This window comes from Seriola dumerili, unplaced genomic scaffold (genome assembly GCF_002260705.1).
Source record: "Seriola dumerili isolate Sdu_G_001 unplaced genomic scaffold, Sdu_1.0 BDQW01000362.1, whole genome shotgun sequence".
NCBI classification, from domain to species: domain Eukaryota; kingdom Metazoa; phylum Chordata; class Actinopteri; order Carangiformes; family Carangidae; genus Seriola; species Seriola dumerili.
Genome location: NW_019174617.1, coordinates 651480 through 672813, shown reverse-complemented (window position 1 = coordinate 672813; position 21334 = coordinate 651480). Strand labels below are relative to the sequence as shown.

Below are 21334 nucleotides of genomic sequence, written 5' to 3'. Positions count from 1 at the left end.
TATTAATCTAGTTAATTTTTCTTTTCTTGGCAGACGTGAGCTTCCATACAAGGTAAGGTATTCATTTGCAGTGGATGTCTTATAGTTCCTTCTCTAAAAGAAACAAACAAAAAAAAAAAAAGCAGACAAGGTTGCCAGACAAGAATACACACCCAGTCTTCAGCATGTGAGTCTCACAGTTCAATGAAAGGAGTGGAATACACAAACAGCAACTGCAGAAACCAAAACGAGGGAGAGAAGCGTGTCCACATGGCCAGCTGTATGAAGCCATGATATCAAATGTCAAGAGTTAGATTGGAGGTCATTAAATTACGTATTTTTTTTAACATGATGCAACCTGGAGGGTTTAGCCTAAAAGTTATTATAGACCAGTTAGTGTAACCTCTAATTTTGTGCAGTTTCACCACAATTTGCCATGAGTAAGAAACCCGGAAATAGAGAGACGTACGTGGGGGGGATGGACCTCTTGAGTGTGTGTTAGTGTAGAGAGAGAGAGAGAGAGAGAGAGAAAGAGAGAGAGAGTAAGAGAGTGAGTAGTACTCCAATAGGCACCCGTGGGAATAAGCTCACATCCAATCCCCAGGCTGCCCGTTGATTCAATCTTACTCATTTTGGGAATATCGATCCGGTTTGATCAATATACGGACACCTTTCGATAAACTTCGCGCCCTCCGCAGCATCCTATCTCGCTTTTTATTAGCCGGATAAGATGGTAATAACGCAACTGACGTCCCCTGCGGTTCATTCATAAGTGGTGACAAGTCGTCCTCTGGCCCTGGATGTGCGACAGGTCGGGCGAACAGGACGAGCTGCGGGAGGAATACAAATTGTACTTGTGTGTGAGAAAACGTCCGGCGAAGGACCATGAGTCAGGCCGCCGATGTGGAGCGTTAAAACCGAGAAGATTTAGTGTTTTCCCGCTGTCCACCACCAGCTAAAGTGAGGGTCCAAAGACTTTAAGCAGCGTGTGTGTATGTGTGTGTGTGTGTGTGTGAGCTGAAGTCAAACAGAGGGATGACAGTCAAACTGGACTTCGAGGAGTGTTTGAAAGACTCCCCGCGCTTCAGGTAAGAGTTTCACCTGTTTCACCTTACTCATTGTTAAAGTCAATGGAGTTGCGGCTGATCTATGATTTCCAGCAGTAACTTCCCCCCCTCAAAATCACCTTTCCTTTAGTTTGCTGAGCTTAAAGTAGCTCTACAAAGGCGGATAAACTCTCTTCTACTTATAAAACAACATATAGTTCTATTTGTACCATTTACCATTCATTTACAGGCAGGTACAGTGGCGTCATCTTGTTTCTGTGGCTTTTCAACCCCCCCCCAAAAAAAATATTAACTTCAGTCAGTTTCAGCTGCTGGCCAATGAAAGGAATGTGGCATGCAAACTTGCAGGGCTGAAAAGACTGATCACAGGTCGGATAAGGTCTGATGTGTCATTGAACCACAGGAAGCTTGTATCAACCCTGGAAATTCAATATCATACTCATTTGTTACAAACTCACAAACACTCTTGATATCCCCCATGTATGCACGACTTAATAGTTTACTTTAAGCTCGTAAAACCTCTTTTAAAAAGCCTTTAAAGTTCCTAATCAAGGTGCCATTGTGCATGGTCAGCCATGATGTACAGTCAGTTTAGTTTCAACACAGAATCAGCATCTGGTGTAAGGGGCGAAAGGGAAGTGTCACTGAGTTGGTTTTGCAAGCAGCTTCGAGAGAATTTGACAGAGCTTGGGTGTGCCCAGATAGTTTTTGGCATCCTGCCTGTGGCACAGTGGCTGGTGTCATCTCCTCCAGCTGATTTGGCATGTTTCAGTCCTGGGTCTGGGCCTCTCTTTCTCCCTGTCCCTCTTTCTCTCTCTCTCTTTCTCTCTCTCTGTCTCTCTCTGTTGCCTGTATTGAATTCATGAGGCCTGCACAGTGCTGGAAAGTTTGAGCTGTGGCAGCTGCAGCGGCGAGGTCTCGTGTCAGGCCGAGAAGCAGAGGGAAGGAACGGCGGAAAAGGGAAGGAAAGGAGGGAGAGGGAAGGCCAGAGTTATCACACACGTAAACACAGTCAATTAAACGGATAAACAGGGAGAATGAAGGAAAACAGGGGACAGAAAGCTGCACTGACAACGCCGGACAGCCACTCAAATGTGCTGCCTCCTGTTGCTAGGTAACGATGGGGGTGGGAGGGCAACAGGAAGTGAGGCGCTGATGTGCTGAGGTGATCAACAGGAGAGACAGGAAGTGTGTTTTCTGTGGGGAGAACCACGGCGGAAACTTAGCTTTAGCTCTGTCTTAATTTGCTCTCTTACTCTCTGTCTCCAGTGCATCCGAAAACTGTGACACTAGTTCAGGGAGAAATGAAAAGGACGTGTCTCTTTAAGAGAGGAATCCTTTTATCTGCCTCTTCTTGGCCCTTTTTTCAGTCTTCCCTCTCTTTTCCATCCCTCTCTCCTTAGCTGACTTGTCATTTGGTCGTATTGCAAGAAGGCATGACCTCAGGCTTTGATTCAAACATCCCCGCACTAACAAACACAGAAACACAAACAGTTACTGTCTGTCTAGGCCCTCCTCTCTCTTCTCTCTCCACTCAGTCTCGCCTCTTTTTCTCTTTTTTTTTTTTTTCTTCCTTTCTCTCTCTCTTTCTCTGTGTCTCTGTACTGTTGGTGGAAGGCAGCGGAAACCACATGGTTGAGCTCTTGGTATGTGAAGAGATGAGAGACAGAAAGAGATACTGACTGTCACACCAAAAACTGACAAACTAGCCACGCACAGGACGTCTGAGGCGCTTTTGTGCACATGTGTGAGATGAATGAGGAGGCCGACGTTTGTACACGGAGGGAAAAACTTAATCAATTAGATACTCGGGAGTAAAAAGACTGGATGTTTTGTCTGTAGGCCTACACACAAACTCATTTCAAATTCTACTCAAGGTCACAAAACTGCTAAAAATACCAAATATGTCGAGCTCAGTCACAATGAAGCAAGTATAAAAATATGCACATGACCTGAAATATGTGGCGTAATGAATCAAAGTAACGCTGCAGCTTCATTTTGACATCAAAACAACAAAACAAACAGTGTTGTATGAAAACTATTTTAACTGTTGTGGAAGTTTTGAGGAGGTGCAACAAATCGATTGATCTGTTGATTATTTTTTTAATTTATCGATTCATTCATTTTACTTATCAATGGTTTATTTAAAAGAGAGAGTGTACACGAATAAACATGAAAGAAAAACAAGAGAGTAAACATGTCATACGAGACCTTGTAATGCTACGCTGTTGGCTTTGAATTAAAACATGCAACAGAGGCAATGAAATGTGGAACATTCATGATAATGGAAATATGTTCTGAAGAAGCATTTAGTCAATAAAATGTCTGAAAACTCCCATTGCAAGTTGCCAGAACCTGAGTTGGCAACTTCATACTGCTTGTTTTATCCAATCAAGAGTTTTTACCAACTTTACTGTCACGTAAAAGAGAGAAAAGCAGCATTTGTTTGCCACATGTGCTTGATAAATGACTTAAACAATTAATTGTTGATTGAAATCCTCCACTGATTTTCCCTCTATTGTCTCAAAGATTAATGGACTAATCATTTCAGTACTAAAATCACCCTGACTTCAACTTCTTCCAAACTCACCACATGTTTGGCACTGACCTCTCTCCATAAAATGTAACAGGAATATCTCTAGTGTTCATGTGTTACTCTAAGTGGATTTATGGCGACCTTTGACACCAAGATCCTGTGTATGACTCTGTGTGTTTGCCTGTTTCAGAGCGGATATCGAAGTCGTCCAAAACGATGTGAGCGAACTTGAGACAAGACTAGACAAGGTGAGATACATCACCCCTTACACCTACACCCACTTTTATAACACCATCCTGAGTCAGTGCTCTCCAACACACACACACACACAAACAAACAAACAAACACGCACGTACGCACACACACACACACACACAGGTATCAGTTGTTGATGGAAACATGCTCCTCGTGTTTGGAGGCAGTGAAGTGAGAGATTGGTGGCGGTGGTTTAGGTGCATTTAACCTGAAATAGATCAGGAAGTAGCTTCAGGTGCGGCTTCCCCATCGTATTGTCCTGCAGCAGAGAGAACTACAGCTTGTTCTGCTTTGATGCGATAACCCATATTCCCCATTACGTATTTGTGCTCAAACATGTTGCAGTTTCAGATCTATTCAATTCAGAGGTTGCATGCCGTGTTTCTGTTCCCTGATGATACTGAACAAACATAAATTAGGATGCAGTGCCACTCTGTGCTGTTTATGGCTCTGCAGGGCAAGTTTCTATCTGTTCCATGATTTATCAAATAACAAAAAAACTGCATGGAAATAAACTGCAAGTCCTAAACATAGCATCTGTTTTATTTAACTTTCGCTGCAAAGCCTCAGACATGCGAGTGATTAATGTGTGGCAGCAGGGAGACATAGTGATTTAGAAAAACTGGACTAACTGGGTTCAAGCCCCTCAGGCAACTTTTATCTCCTCCTGAGCAAAAAACTGACTGTACGAGCTCCAGTGTTGCTGCTCCGTCGCTGAACTCTGACCCTACTGTCAAAGAAACAGAGAGAGAAATCTCCCCGCATGAGTACCAGACGTATTACTGTGAGATTAGATTAAAAAAAAAAAAAAGTAATCCTGTTCTGCTGCAATGCTGGACTGTATCACGCTGTAACAAGCCTGATCTGAGGACAGATTAAAACATAACGTTTGAATAAAGTTCTTTCGATCATCTCAAATGTAAAAGTAACAGTTGGAATGAAAATTCCTGCATCCAAAATGTTCAAAATGGCACTTAAGTAAAAGTAAAGTATTAAAGAGTTATACTGCATGGTGAGAACTTTGATTAAATTTAATGTTGGTCTAGGTTGAGCTAGCTCTAACTATTTTATATACTGTTGGATTGTTTAATCTATGTGTTAATTGTCTATGTATCAACATAAATATCTTATAAAATGTGTCATATTTTATAAGATAATCGTATGTTTTGTACGTAAAATCTTGATCTGCAAAGTTGCTCTACCTGTAAGATAAAATGTAGTATATGTTTAAGTACAATACTTCCTTTTACTAAGGAAGTACTGGAAAAGTATAAAGCAGTATAAAGGATGGAAATGGACATACTCATGTAAAGGACAAGTACCTCAAAACAGTACTTGAGTTAAGATCAGGATGTAGTCTGTGGTGTGGTTGGTGCATTTTACAGAGTTTTCAGTGTGTTTCTATGATTTAGCATACCCTCATAGACAGAATAATAATGGACACCTGTTGACCTGTAACTAAAGCTTCCTACAGTTGAATCAACACCTCTCTAAAACAATCTCTACAAAAACTGAGCATTATAATCTTCATGAAGGTAGGATTTGTTGTATTAAAGTGGATTTATTTTAGCTCGATGTGCATAAAAAACTGGTAGCTGAGGCGATATCTGCTGCCCGGTAGAGAGTGACTGATGTATTAACAGGCTGTTACTATCACCGACATATTGGCCTGTTGTATCTTGTCACATATGTGTAGGTTCCTCTTTTCCTGTTTTCAATTATTTCTGAATATGAGGGAATAACGATGTCACCAAGCTCAGTGTAGCAATAGAAATGATAAAGCATAACAATAGCACAAGAGGAGGAGACTCATAAAGTCAGTTCAGTTCAGTTGCAAAGTTGCAAAGCAATATCTGCAGTTTGCTAACATTAGCTAACATTAGCCATCATAAGCTACTGGCAATAGCAGGACATACTGAATTGATTAAGAGAGTGTTTTATTGCCTTATAATTTACATTTTCATTTATAAGAGGAAGAATGCATAATTAGTTCTTTCAAAATACTCAGTGTAACCTTAAGCACAGTGTGTACATGGTCACACAGAAGAAGAGAGGCCTAATCAGGCACAAGTGGAACAAACCTGTGTGGGTTGGTCATGGTTGTGTACTTGGCTGCAGTTTCAGCTTTTATTTTTGCTCAAGTCAAGTTAAATCTATTTTTTGTTGTAATTTTTTTTATTTATAGGTAATTCAAAGCTGCACTAATCATTTTTGCAGGATCAAATGAATGGTAATCCCATTATTTTGTTGGTTTTAAGCACCTTACAACAGTTAGCTAGCAGCTAGCAGCTAGCTTACAAACACAGTGGAGCATTTAGCAGCTGAAGAGCCAGTTATTTCCCTCAGGAGTTTATGGAGACCAAATTGATCTAAATAAATATTAGACCTACTTTTATGGCCAGTAACATGACTCCAAATGAGAGTTGCCATTGTTCTTTGCCTGCTATATGTTTGCTAACACTTCAGCCATAACAACTTTAGGAAGTGTGGTTAGTTTATAGCTTGTTCTGCCTCTTCCATGTGGCCAAAATAATCAATGAATGTGGCTATAATTTACTTTTTTTTTTTTTTTTTACTAGAAATTACTGTTTAAAGCTCAAACTGTCATGTTGTATGTGCAGTCATTTTGTATATCTGTAAATGTGTAAGATATCTTGAGTACAGTACATATACCGAGCCTTTAAAATCAACTCTACTGCAGTTTAAAGAACTCTGGTCAGTATTTAACAGCAGCTGTGGGTTATTATATTCAGTAGTCACAGTGATTACATTAAATTTGAGTAACTTCTCACTCAGACTGTTTCATTGCTTTAATGGTTGGTCTCCAGGAATAACTCCTCATTATGTTTAATTATTCATACTGATTATGACCGGCCGTTAGTTGCCTCAAGTGCTCCTATTTGAAGTGTCCAGGATGAGTGTGATATTTGACTGTGGTGTTGCATGTCTGTGTCCTGCAGCTTGTGAAACAATGCCAGGCCATGCTGGAGGCAGGCAGAGTCTACTGCCAGACCAGCAAGAGCTTTGTCAACGGCCTCCGGGAGCTGGGACCCCAGTGCTCCGGGGACAATATGATGGAGGTGAGAGGAGCATACCGACATACCAGTCATCAGGGAGTTATTTATACACTAATGTTATCTCCCATGTAGTGTTAAACCGACATTTCCCCATTAAGATTGTGCCGTGTGTTCAAGGAAAATGCTTTTCAACTTGTATGCATATCTGGAAGATGCTCATTTTATTTTTTTTGAGTTGAGTGATTTGAACTTGAGAGCACTTACAGAAAGGGTTGTTTTAGATGAAAAACATGAAAATTGTTGATAAGATTTGATGAAATGTAGAGTCTAATCTAAGATCACTGTCGTGCAGGAGTGTTTGGGCACATTTTCCAAAAAGCTGTCTATTATCTTGGAGGCGCAGGGGGTGAGTAATGTCTGTCTTTTTGTCAGGCTTTTGATTTACTGTCTCTGTACACAGTTTCCATTGCAGTCATGACGCTTATCAGCTGCAGTATGTGGTCAAGCAAGGTTGCAGCACGTCGTTGAATGCATTACATTTGACATTTAACAGTTCTCTGTGCTCACTGTAGTAGATTTGTCTCTCTCCTTTTCCCTGCTAGGAAGTGATTGAGACCACACAGAAGTCAGTCAAGACAAAGCTGCAGACCTTTGTGAAAGAGTGAGTGAGCCGCTTTGGCGGCCTTCCCTGTTTATTTCACCTAGTCTTTTTGTATTTGGTGCATTTCTCCCACAGTGTAATTCATGCACTTCTTCAGACTGAGTCACTCCTCTGCATGTCTGCCAGCCATTAGCCCACCGCATGAAAAAAATATTTGAGGCTTATGATCCGTAATTTTCCTTCTCCTCATACTTTGTCTTGCATTCTGCTCTCATTAGCAGGAATGATATGGTAGATTAGATGAGAGAGAGGATGTGTGATAGCATGTGACAGTAGGACATTAGCTGAATTTTTAGCCAGTGACACATTTTGAATGTGGTTTGAGCTGCTAGCACGTCTGCACTTTTCTCATCAAATACTTGGTGGAACACACAAATGCTGACACTGTTTTCTTCAAGCAAACTTTACTGAATTCAAACTATATAATACCAGACAAAAAACACATGAATAATACATAACATAACTGCATTTATCCCCACTCCCCACCTACTCAGTCTGTCAAAGCTTAATGAAAGTAACAGTGCTAATATAATTTTGCACGATATAATACAGAGTGATATGACAGAAAAACTATAATGAGAGCCCATTATAACCGCATATAATGTGGTTATGCAAAACTGAAACAGTACAGAAAAATACATAGAATAAATATTTGAAAGTATATTATATAATAAGGGTCTTAGATTTGAAGGGGGACTGGAAACCTTAAAGAACAAACTTGTATGTCTTCTCAAAATAACTTGTAAACCTGATGCTATTTATAATTCATTTTCCAGTGTCCCCCTTTAAACTTACCACAAGACAGTAACTTACTTTTTTGGTCCTGAATCAGCCCATAACTTGCTTCTGCTTTTGTACTGAAACAAAATGTAAAAAAAGAAGGCTCATCTGTAATTTCTTTAACAGCCTGATTTCACAAACTTATTTGTTAAGTGGAAACTGAATACACATGTGAACAGAATGATTAAACCAAACCCTCTTTTCTACCCTTATTGTCCTCCAGAGATGTTCGTCGGTTCAAAGATGTGCGCAAGGAGTTTGAGCGCAGCAGTGAAACCCTGGAGGGGGCGCTGGCCAGAAATGCTCAGGCGCCACGGGGGAAGCAACATGAAGTGGAGGAGGCGAGTCATGCTCTGCTCAACGCACGCAGGACCTTTCGGTCTGAGGCCTTGGACTATGTCCTGGAGGTGAGAAAAAAGGGATGAAGGATCTCTCATCTCTCGTTTTCTCTATGTCTCATTATTAATTCATTAACTTGCACTGTGTGTGTTTGTGTGTGCGCATAGAAACATAGATATGCAGGGTAGATTACATATGTGAGAAAATAACATCTGATTATAGTTGTGCCTTTGCTGTTTTAAATGACAACAAGTTTGCCTCGAGGCTTCTCTCCAGGCTTGTGGTTGTGGCTCGCAGCAGTTTCACTGGCCACTGAGTTTTTGGTCATGGAAACATGAAGTTTCTGAAACCACTGCTTCCTTATGTTTCAGATTAATGTCATTGAGGCCAAGAAGAAGACAGACATTCTGATGGCAGTGAGTTCACGTTGACCTATTTTAAGTCCATCTTGTGTTTTTGTTGGTATATTGTGTCTGTATCTTTAATGTAAAACCGTACTGTGTGTCTTTATGGTTTATGGGTTTTAGTTTTTTTTTTTTGCTGGTTTTGTTGAGGGTGTTCTCGTAAACGTTTTCTCGTGCTCCCTGTCAGATGTTGTCGCTGATGGAGGCCCAGGCACAGTTCTTCCAACTAGGTCACCAGTCACTGTCAGAACTGGACGACTATCGACGGAAACTGAATGAAGAGGTAACAGCTCGTTAGAGCCCCACTGACTTAATTTCCTTTGTTACAACTTTATTTCACTTGCAAATCATCTAGCAGGCATGTGAGGTGCCAACATGCCGATCAAAGACAAGAAACTGGCTCTGCACAAATCACAAAAAGGAAAAACAGACACTTAACCTTAGGGCAACTTGTGTTCAGTGCTTTCATTGTGCGAGGAATAATCTGGAAATCTGGAAGCAGGGGGAAACAGCTAACCTAGCCTAGTTCAAAGGCTAGCTAACGGTTCCCCCAGTCTTTTTGGTAAGCTAGGCTAATTGACTTCCAGCTCTAGCTCAGTACTCAACTCACTCTCAGCAAGAAAGTGAATAAACATCCTTCCCAAAATGTCAAACTATTCGTTTAACTAACTCTAAATTTGGAGAAAACCGTAGCATAAGGTTTTTGGCTGTCAGTGACGTTCCCATGACCTGAGCACCTTCTTTTCAAGGAGTGAATACCGTTGTCGCAATGTGATGAAAGGCAGCTATTTAGGCTGGACCTGGGAGAGAGGAGAGGAATGCATCTCCGGTTCAATGTAAATGGCGTCTCTAATCACTTTTTGCAATGGCAGACTTGCTAGCTAATGCTACTACTTTTAGCTTTCACCAGGCTCACTTAAGCTAGCTGGCAGAGACAGAGTTAGGTGACCTTTCATCTTGCTGGGCTGATTTTTTTTCACTACACGCACCAATTTACCATTGCACTGCACAGATCACATATATACCTCGCCGAGACCAACTTGGGGTGAGGACCCACCCAGGGGGTTGTAAGATAAATCTGAGGATTAACAAGATGATTACACACAATTCTGTCTTTGTGTGTTTTTATACTTCTCTAAACTTTGCCTTTTCCTCGTGAAATGTTTGATAGTGTGCCTCCCATAGCCTCCAACAATTATTCAAATGAAACACAAGCCAGAATCTTCGGAATAACTGCAGTTAGTGGCGCCAATCTACCATAAAAGTTGAAACGTGCGAGTTAAAGAGGAGAAGGCGTACACAAGCTGATGAAATCAATGCAGGTTTCAAAGACTAAAAAGAGGTTTTGCAGACGGATTATGAGGCAGGAAATGGACTCAAAATGTGAGGGATATACAACATATCAGTAAGACCTGTTGAAACCATGTTTGTATACAATAAAACACATGATATCTTTAATGTTAGTAGATGTTGTTTGTGTGAATTGCATCAGACGTTTTTTTTTTGCATCTTTCTGGGGGGCGTGGTGGTTGAAGAGTCACGAGCTGACATCACACTTTCATTGTGACAGGAAAAAGTGAGCAACAACAGGAAATATTTCACATGTCTGTGTGTCTGTGTCTGTGTGTGTGTGTGTGTGTGTGTGGATTTGTTTTATTATATTTAAAGGGTCCGAAAACTGGGAGCCCACTGTACTTGTGGGGTCCAACATGTTTGTGGGGACCGAAACGGTATACCCCCACATTTAAATGTCTGTGTGATAGTTAAGACTTAGTTTTAGGGTTCAGTTTATAATTAAATTGATTCGGGGGTAGGGTTAGTCCTTCATTTGTGATGGTTAGGGTTTATTCCTGCCTCTTGACTGTGGAAAAACATTTTTCTACAGCCAACCTTGAACATTAGCAGTCTTATTATTGTTGACTGTTTTTTGTTGTTTTTTGATAAATGAAAAGAATTTGAAACAGGAAATGAATATGTCAGCAATCACTGGCCAAATCAAACCACAGCAAAGCTCTTCCTGTTTCAACAGGAAATGACAGGAGCAAGAATAAGCAGATGAGTCAGAAAGATGGAGAGACAAGGAGGAATAATACACTGAACAGACGCTCTAATAAGAGAGACCACCAGGGTTGTTTCTCAGTTTGTCACAGGATGTTCAACACTTCCTAATTCCTGTTTCCTGAAGAGTCTGCAGGAGTGATAACCTGCCTCGAACCTGTTGATCTCTCTCCATGTCTGAATTTCTCACACGGGCAAACATGTCAGAGAGGGCAAGAAAAGGAAAAAGGGGAAAGTTTTCAGGCAGAAAAGACAGGACAACTAAACAGACACAAATAGAAAAAAAGTCTTTTAGGTTAAATAAAAAAAATCTATTTCCACATTGGGTTTTAACCCCAGAGTTTGTATTCGGCCTACTGAAGCATCTTTTGACAAAGTACTGAATCACTACCTGTTTTACTTCACTGACTTCACTTAAACTGCAAATCAGTAAATGTTCCATGAAACTTAAAAGATTATACATGAGAGATCTTTGATGCTGGCATCTCGAAGAAGAGTTAATTGAGTGAAATGCATTATGAGAGTTATTATGAGCGGAGTAATATGTACATCATTTAAAAAAAATCAATAGTGGTGTCTGGAGAATGACCGCTCTCTATTTCTGTTTCAACAGCACACTCAGTTCGTCCTGAACTCGGCCAGAGAGAAGAGGGACATGGAGCAAAGACATGCTGCCGTCAAGAAAAAGGTAATAAAGTTAAACTGTTTAAACATTTAGAAGAACACCTTTGGATACATCCTAAAAATCCTGTCACACCTACAACTAAAGGTGTCCAATCCCTTCCTTGTAATTTGACAAACACACAGTGATTTGTCTTTTTAAAATATTTTGTAGGATGTGTCCTACGATGACTCCATCATGGATTTCAATGCTGATGCAGCTAATGGGATCGCCATGGAAGGATACCTCTATAAGAGAGCCAGCAACGCCTTCAAGACCTGGAGCAGGTACAGGTTTTACCCAACTACGTTATCTCAGATGATTTTCTCCCTCCACTGATCTCACTTAAAAGAGCTTAAATGTCCACTCAATTGGAAACTGTGCTGTGTGTGTGCATGTGTGTGTGTGTGTGTGTGTGTGTCCACTATTTGTCTTTTCCTTTTGTGCTTAAGCAACAATGAATCCAAAGGACTTCATGACCTTTTCATTTTCTTTCTCTACTCCAGACGCTGGTTTTCAATTCAAAAAAATCAGCTGGTGTATCAGAAGAAATTCAAGGTATACTTTAAATAAATACCACTATTTTTAAAATGCATTGTTTTTTTTTAAATAATCTCCTCAGAAGCGTGTATAGCCAAACTCAGAACAAAGAGGTTTATTTATACAAAGACTTGCACATATAAGCAAACACAAGCGCAGTCTGACCTGCATGTTTTTCCTGTGCGCTCTCAGGACCAGCCCACAGTTGTCGTGGAGGATTTGCGTCTTTGCACAGTCAAGCCCAGCTCCGAAAACGAGAGACGGTTCTGCTTTGAAGTGGTCTCCCCGTCAAAGTGAGTTTGCGTGGGTGAACGTGTTCATGCGTATGTGTGTTTGAGTGATGGTGCATCCTGCAAAGTGAGTTTGTCAAAATTTGTCTATGTCCGTTTCTCATGTACACAGAAATGAGGTGATCACAGTGCGTGTGTGTGTGTGTATGTGTGTGTGTGTGTGTGTGTGTGTGTGTGTGTGTGTGTGTGTGTGTGTGTGTGTGTGTGTGTGTAGGTGTTGTCTGTTGCAGGCGGACTCAGAAAGACAGCAGCAAGCATGGATCAGTGCCGTCCAAAACAGCATCGCCTCAGCCTTCCAGGAGCGCAGAGAGGACCCACACAGCCCAGTGAGAATACACACCTACACACAAACACACAACCAACACACACACACACACACACACACACACAAACACTGCCTTCTATATCTGCATTTCTCAGTGGGAGTTTAATCCGAGAAGGTACAGAGGAAGTTGCATACCTTTGTGTGTCCTCATTCCTGTATCTGTGTGTGTGTGTGTGTGTGTGTGTGTGTGTGTGTGTGTGTGGTTATCAGAGACAGCGCTGCAGCTCGATGTCGACGAGCACTTTGGCAAGCGGGGGAGGAGGAGGAGGCGCAGATCAGGAGAGCGAGGGCTACAAGGCGCTGGAGGAGGTTCAGGCGATCCCGGGGAACCGGCAGTGCTGCGACTGCGGAGAGCCCGGTCCTGATTGGGCCTCCATCAACCTGGGCATCACACTTTGTATTGTCTGCTCAGGGATACACAGGTACACACACACACACGTATACACACACATATATACACGCACATACACACGTTTGGCTTGAAACCTGAGTTTGAATAGTTTTCCTGTGTAACAGGAGCCTGGGAGTCCATTTCTCCAAAGTGCGCTCCCTGACTCTGGACTCCTGGGAGCCAGAGCTCATTAAGGTAATTTAACCATTTAACTACAACTGCTACACAACCTCATTATTGCCTTTTTCTGTGTCAACACAAAGTTCCAGTGAGAATGATGATGCATTATGTTATTTCTGTGCTGTCTTTAGTTGATGTGTGAACTAGGAAACACAGTAATCAACAGGATCTACGAGGCCCGGATCGATGAGATCACCATCAAGAAGCCACATCCGTCCAGTCCCAGGTACGAATCATCAATACTGTCCAACGTGCAGACGTTAAAGGGCCATTCCAATGATTTTAGACGTGCAGTTCACTTTACACACTTTACACACGCATGAAAGTACAACTCAGGCTGTGAAAACTCAGGCTTGAGGGTACACATCTGCGTTGAAGGATGTCGGCATTTACCAGGCAGGAAGGAGCTAATGAAAAGATGCTTTTGGTTGCATTGTGGGAAATGTAACCCAGTGTTTCTTAACGTTGAGCCACACCAGAGGGTAAAAGTCAGGATAACTCAGCCTCTGTTGCTTCAGTCTTGACCACTCTTATTTCAACATCTTTTCGAAGTCGCTTTATAGAACTTTATAGAAGTGCAGTACTAAATGGGTGGACTACCCCTTTAAGTCGGGAGAAACGAACAAGGAATGAAATAAGAACGGCCAAGGACATAAGATTTCTAGATTAATTTATTCCGCATGATACATTTTTATTTTCTGTCACTCGTCTGAGATTTAGTTTTCTTTGCGAACATGTGGCCTAAATTACAATTTATCATCTCAATATGCTAATTATGAGGCCGTCAATCAAACGCTTCGCTTCGCCGGTCTGTGTCGCAGCATCAGTCTCAATTCGGGTGGCCAAATACAACTTCCACAATAGACATCTTGGCTTATTGAGATATTAGCAGTAGGTCGTCTCATGCTTTGTTAAAAATGAGACGTCAGCTTTGTTTGGTCTTTGTGAAAGCGGTGCACAGTGTGATTACGTTGCAGGAAGAGCGACTGATGTAGTAGCCACTGGCAGTCGAGATGGTCTACCATAGATGGCAAACCACAGATGTGAGAAACCCCGGATGGTTTGACCGATATCTGCCTAAAGCGCATTAAAAGGAAAATGGATGAAGTCACACTTTCACTGGCGCGTTTAAACCACGCTGATTTGGAAAATGATGAATGGAAAACCAAATATGCTGGAGGGAAAATAAATCCTGACGCGAAAGACAAAAATAAATCATGTGGAATTAAATTACATACATACATTGTAATCATGTATTAAAATGTATTTATTACTCGATTGCTTTGGACAGTTTTAATTGTTTGCCTTTTAAATAAGTCATGTTTGGTATAATGAGACAAGAGTCCACACTTGTACTACAAATCTGTCTTTGATGGAAATTAATTTCAAGGATTAAAGATTTTCTGGCATCATTTATTAAGCTGTTGATACGACGTGACTGTTACTGCAGCTGCAACAACACTCAGAAATCAACAGCAACACGCTCGTCATCTCTTCCTGCTGTTCATCACATGAAGGTCAAATTCTGCCTGTGCACGACATATTTTTACACCGACCGAAGTCTAAGTCGTCACACTCTGATTGTGAGCAGATTTTGCTGCAGCTCTCCACGACTCAGTGATTCAGCGGCTGAGTTTAAAAAAAAAAACGTACCCTCTGCAAAGGGCCATGTGGTTTACAAATGGTTATATCAGCAGCCTGCAACTTTCTTTAGACTTATTTTTTAACTTCCTCTTCTCTCCTCTCTTGTGTCACAGCAGTCAGGAAGTGCCACAGGTACAAGATACAGATGGTTAACATCGTGACTAAAATTGTCCGGAAACTTGTCGTGAGGCTGCATGCTTTCTGCGGCATGAGCTTTCAGTCCTGTCACACATCATTTGATTATTTCAGTGTCGCACTCCTTTTTGAAATATTACCTATTTTGCGGTGTTGTTTTTATTTTTTAGTCACACATGGACGGACCAAAGGCTTCATGGTTCACAGCTGATAAACATGGAGAAATCTGACATTTCTGCTGTAATAAAGAGTAAAGAAGGGAGACGCTGTGTCCTAGATAGACTCCTTTTAACTGAATTTATCACTTAATTAAAAAGACACTCAGTGCCTAAGAGACATGTGTTAAGCATTCATGTTGCACAGCTGTCCAAGCAAGTTGTGGAGTCAAACCGAGAGCAAGTGAAGCCAGAAACATACTGACAAACAAAGCCCTGCATGTAGGCTTCTTTTGTTTAGTTTACGCAGTCATCAGCAGTAAGCACACATTCCTCTCTCCATCTTTCTTTCTGTCTAATCTTTTCGTTTCTGCCCCTCAGAGGAGACAAGGAGTCTTGGATAAAATCAAAGTACGTTGAAAAGAAGTTCATCCAAAAGCTGCCAGAGACCGGACGAAACCCCCCGCTGAGGCGATCCAGCGCCAGGAGGAACCGGGCGGCCACGCAGGAGCGGACCGTACAGCGGCCGCCGCTCAAGCCCAAACCGAACCGAGCCACTCTGCCTCGGGTCACAGGTAAACCATGAGAACGATGGAGAGATGGAAAATCTGTGGGCTGTTAAAGTTCTAATAACTCAGCTGGTTTACTTGTTTGTTGTCTAGTTCACCACTCGCTTACTCCTGCTGATGTTAACAAAACAAGAACACAAACACTCACACAATCCCCAAACTTGGTGATCCAGCAAAAGCAGATAATCCTAAGGACCTACTCTGCTGTATTTATGTGTGTGTGTGTGTGTGTGTGTGTGTGTGTGTGTGTGTGTGTGTGTGTGTGTGTGTGTGTGTGTGTGTGTGTGTGTGTGTGTGTGTGGNTGTGTGTGTGTGTGTGTGTGTATGTGGGTGCTGTTGTTGTGGCAGTCAGCAGAATAAACCTGTAATCGTGGCTCTCTCTCTCTCTCACACACACACTTTCTCTCTCTCTCTCTCCTTCCTCAGGGCTGAGCCCCTGTGACCTTGTCCAAAAGAACAATACAAGCTTTTACAAAGGTAAGATAAAACACCCACACACATACTAATGCATGCATACAGTATGAGCTGGCAAAAACAGGCTTGTACAAGGTGCTTAACATGGACTGTCAAACTAGAACATTTTGAAAAGTGTTACACCACCACATTATATGTATTGAATCTTGAAAGGAGGAAAAGGGTAAAAAGGCCCTAACGTGTCAAAACTTCCTTTTCCCTTTTTGAAAAAGGAGAAATTAACTGTCTGCTCCCCTCAGATGTGGACGAGGAAGAGGAGGATCTGAGCGGACTTCACCCGGGAGCGCTGTTGTACCGATCAGCGGCCCTGCAGAACTTCCCAGTCATGGCCGACGCTTTGGCTCACGGCGCCGACGTCAACTGGGTCAATGTGGCTGAGGAGTCCAGCACACCGCTGATACAGGCCGTCTCAGCGGTGAGGGAGACCACGTCAAATATTACAGGAATATTTATGGACCCCCCCCCAACCTGTCCTCTAGCAACACCTGCAGGCCGTTTTTTACTTGAGTAACATTATGGTGCTCGAGGAGCTATGATGATAGTTGTGAATGTTTAATGTCCCCAGAGGATGAATCCTATTGATTTTTACCACCTGAATTTATTCATTTATCTACTCAGTCACAGTCTTGACTCTTGAGACGGTAAATTATTTAAAAACTGTTTAATTGTTTAAAAACTCTCGTTAGCGTTCCTGTTGCACCGCCCACCAATCAAAATACACTTTGCACTAAAAATATCTCATAATTGACATGAAATTATCTGACCATATTCATGCAGCTAGCAGGATAAACTCTTGGGCTAACCTTAGCATTTTTAGCCTTACACCTGTTACTGTTGTAAAATTATAAGATCAACACTTTTCCCTGCTGCCTTTCTGTGCCACCGGCAGGGTTTTATCATTTTTGTCTCGTTGTGTTAACCTGTTTGGACGAGGAGACAAAGTAAGGAGACGTTCAGAGAGGATCGTGTAGGTTGTGTGTATAAAAATCCAAACAGCATCTCACGTGTTGTCGTGTTTGGAACCAGAACGCCCTGGCAGCCTGTGAGTTCCTGCTGCAGAACAGCGCCAACGTCAACCAGGTCGACAGCAACGGGAGAGGACCGCTGCACCACGCCACCATCCTGGGTCACACTGGGTAGGACACAGTGTCTCAAACATATATACACACACACACACACACACACTCACACATGTGCTGTCACATAGAAGTAACAGTCCCATTTCGCATTGAAAAACTGACAAAAACATGATAAGAGGCTCTTCAGATGCAAAAAGAATCAGTTTCTTCTGTGTGCAAAAAGGTGACATGAGGGCAGTGCAACTTATAAAACCACGTAACTCTGGAGACATTAATAAGCTATCAGACTCACAACAACGGCCAATCAGATGCCTGACAGTAAGACAAAGAATAAAAAAGATACACAACAAAATTACCGCTGTGAATAACATTTTTATCTCATAAACTCAGAGGCTGACACCGCTTGGTTTATCAGACAGAAAGGCAACAGCAGACCAATAAACAGATTACTTTATACACACACACAAAATCTATTTAAGCCTCTAGGCACGGCGCCCAAAGCCACTAAAAGAGCTAAATAGATTCACCTTGTTCTACCAAATGATATTTCAGTGTTGGGTAAAGTGGGAAATCTCAGCAAGTGATGAATTAAATTAATATAGAAGAAACTCCAAAAGAGCCTGCAAGCGCTAATTTAAGACTTTTAATTAGGTTTTTGAATTTATTTTATCTTAAAGCATCACAGAACTGTGTGCAGTTTGACGCTTGTTTTACAGCAACATTTCCACCAAGTAATCTTTGCCAAACGAACGTGACCGTTTGTTTGGCAAATGTTCCTAAAAGGGAGAAAATGTAGATAACATAGAGCCCAGTATTTCACTGTTTATCTGAAAGTTGAAGCTGAATCTGGCTCCAATCTCCCCGCGCCTGAGTCAGATTGCTGAGCGCTGCTGTGGTGCACGTCTGGTTTGAGCGTGACAGTGCATTCAAGGATAAGGTTTATAAAAAAATATAGCGACTGAGGCAAATTTCTGAGTGATCCTGAAAGATCCTATTTGTTCTACTTGTCCCTTTTTGACCAGAGAGGTCCAGGAAGTAATAAGCCACAAGAACCTTTGTCCATTCCTGTGTTTCTACCACATCTGAAGAAATTGATGGATTTTGCAATATTCACACATTATCAAACGACATCACAGAGTCTCTTTTAATGCGTTTCCCTTCTTTCCCAGGTTGGTTTGTCTGTTCTTGAAGCGAGGTGCGGACTACAACGCCAGAGACAAGAACCAGAAAGACCCTATAACTATCGCCGTGGACAACGCCAACGCCGACATCGTCACCCTGTGAGTGTTCAAGATGAAACGTCTGATGCGAAACGTAAACAGTTAACAAACCTCTAACTGCTCTCCTCTCCTCTTTCAGGCTGCGGATTGCCAAAATGAACAAGGAGATGCGGGAGATGGATGGAGCATTTGGCCAATCAGGTCACTCAGGGGGGCAGGGATCTGGGGGGATGCAGGGCGGGAGCGGAGGTGGGCTGGCCCACACCAGGAAGAGCCTGCAGGCCATAAAGAACCATATAAGTGGCTGGGCTCTGGGGGGGCAAAATGATTAGTGGGGGATAAAGGTCAGCCCTGGATTTGGGCTTGTTTTTGGCTGTAAGCTAAAAGGAAAAAGAAAATGTGGAAATGTTTTCCGCTAGTTGTCAAGCATCACTGGTGAAATCACTGGTTTTGCATGTGGTCATGTGGTGTTTATCTGCAGCGTTTGCACAGACATTTTATGGCCTTTTGTGTGTATCATTCAAGGAAACATGCATCATCATTTCTAAGATAGAAAAAAAAAAAAAGAAAATAGCCTCCTCTGAGGAAGCATAAAATCCACTTCTTGTAAACCAAGAACGAGCCAGAACACAGGGTACGACTGTATGAAGTGTAAAGGACGTAAAACGAAAACAGATTTATTGATCAGCAAAGACTGGGAAATGTCTTGTGAGACAAAGGACGGACATTGTGTGAAACATTCGTCCCAGGAGTCCACATGCACTTTCAATTACAAACGCACATCATCCTGCACTTTGAAACCCACAAAAATCTCCAAATAACTATAATAAACAACAAGAGAGCGTTTCATGTGGGTGTTTCCAATGTCACTGTTGTGTAACTGAGGTTTCAGAAAATGTATAGATATAGTAGACCTATATCAGGCCTATTTATCTGATATTGTATATTTGGGATGTTTTTACATACACCATGTACATGTTTTGTTTTGTATCTTGATGTTTGTTAGGCTGTTATTTTCAGTCCAGTTTTTAAGCTAAATTCAATGTTGGGTTTGGTTCTCAAGGACGATTTTTCTCCTACTATTCTGTGAATAGTGACACAGTTTGAGCTTTTACACTGTTTGTATTTATGGTCCAAGAGCTCTGTGCTGTAGCCCTTGAGCTTAAGGTTAACAGTGGGTTTTGTTTGCATTTTGTCATCTGGCTCCTTTTCAAGCTGCAAAGTCCATTCTTTCATGATTGTCCTCGAGGCTTTTTTTGTTAAGTTTCTCTCCAGTTTCCAGCGTGAACCGTTTTCAGTTTTCACTCATGAAGGAATGGAAACGTGAGGCTTTTGTCTGCTTGAAACAACTGCTGGTCGGTATTTGACGTGCTGTGCTTTATCGTTGTGTGTCTTTGTTGTGTGCACTCATGTGCCTTTGCCTTCTGCCTGCTGAGATGTCCGGCTGGTCTCAACTGCTTGCGCAGTGTGCCACCTACTGAAAACTAAGAGGTAAAGTGCATGTGCATGCCCTAATGTGTGTTTATTTGTTCAGTTGCATGCTTCTCGCTTTAGGGCTACTACTCTAAATGAGTTCAGGAAATAGTCGGTGGAGTTTATGTCATTAAAATTGAATATGTCCCCATGAAAATTATGTAGCTCTTGCGGAAAGATGTTATGGTTCAAACACAGCTGTGCCTCATTAAAATAGAGGATGTGGCCAGAAATAAAGAGAAGAATTAAAAGTCAGAAAAGATGGCATTAATTTGACCTTGGATTCTTAAAGTTAACAGCTCTTAAGCTTGTAATCATCTTAAAAAAATCTCTGGCTTTAAGGCTCATTTCTTCTTCTGCGGTTTTTTCCAGGTGATGAAACCTACCAGGACATCTTCAGAGACTTTTCACACATGGCCTCAAACAACCCCGAGAAGCTCAAACGCCGCAGCGCGGACCCCAAATCTTAACCAGCTGTTCCTCAACCTGTTGTACAATGCTACATTTCACATTTCAGCCGGACATACTTGGAAAACACATACATGCTAGCATTCAGCTCACAGGCACGCGCACACACACACACACACACATACAGATTTTCCCTGGCTGCCTGCCACACGTTCAGTCATAGCTCAGCTGGTGTTGACTTCAGAGGGACGGACGCTCCCAACAGTGAATTCTTTGTGCAAACACGTCAGAGCAGAACAATTGTGTCCAAGTGGAAACACTGGAACAGCTTTATGAGACCAGCATGAGGTGTCTTTATGTCTAGCAGAGGGTAACACCATCACTCTGCCAAGATTTCCTAATTAAATCCAGTAAATGTATTGTTTTTTTTTTTTGTTTTTTTTGTAAACCAAAAAGGGCTGAGTTTTTATGTTCCTTTTAGCATTTGAATTGACTCGATACCTGAAAATAAAGTGAAGATGTTTAATGAAAATGGACATGATTGTGGCAAAAAAGTGAAATTTTATGTCAATTGAGATTTAATTTTTTTTTATATCTGGAACATTTTTCGATGCTGTTCAAGTCTGTTTTGTCGATTGATGTGAGGTACTTCAGACTTGTATCATATGATAAATAAAACGCAATACAAAACTTA

The 21334-nt window shown here is 41.7% G+C and overlaps 1 protein-coding gene across 1 annotated transcript; it reads left to right on the top strand.

Annotated features, from left to right (window-relative positions):
- Nucleotides 1–535: 535 nt before the first annotated feature.
- On the top strand, nt 536–20810 carry acap1 (ArfGAP with coiled-coil, ankyrin repeat and PH domains 1). The gene is made up of 23 exons (XM_022760774.1): nt 536–1067; nt 3773–3830; nt 6798–6917; nt 7207–7260; nt 7457–7515; nt 8519–8702; nt 9006–9050; nt 9226–9321; nt 11710–11784; nt 11932–12044; nt 12264–12315; nt 12490–12590; nt 12802–12913; nt 13123–13334; nt 13429–13498; nt 13615–13709; nt 15799–15992; nt 16413–16463; nt 16700–16875; nt 17487–17596; nt 18709–18819; nt 18899–18960; nt 20605–20810. The coding sequence occupies exons 1-23, from the start codon at nt 1015–1017 to the stop codon at nt 20700–20702; spliced, it is 2301 nt and encodes a 766-aa protein (XP_022616495.1). The 5' UTR covers nt 536–1014; the 3' UTR covers nt 20703–20810.
- The last annotated feature ends 524 nt before the right edge of the window (nt 20811–21334 follow it).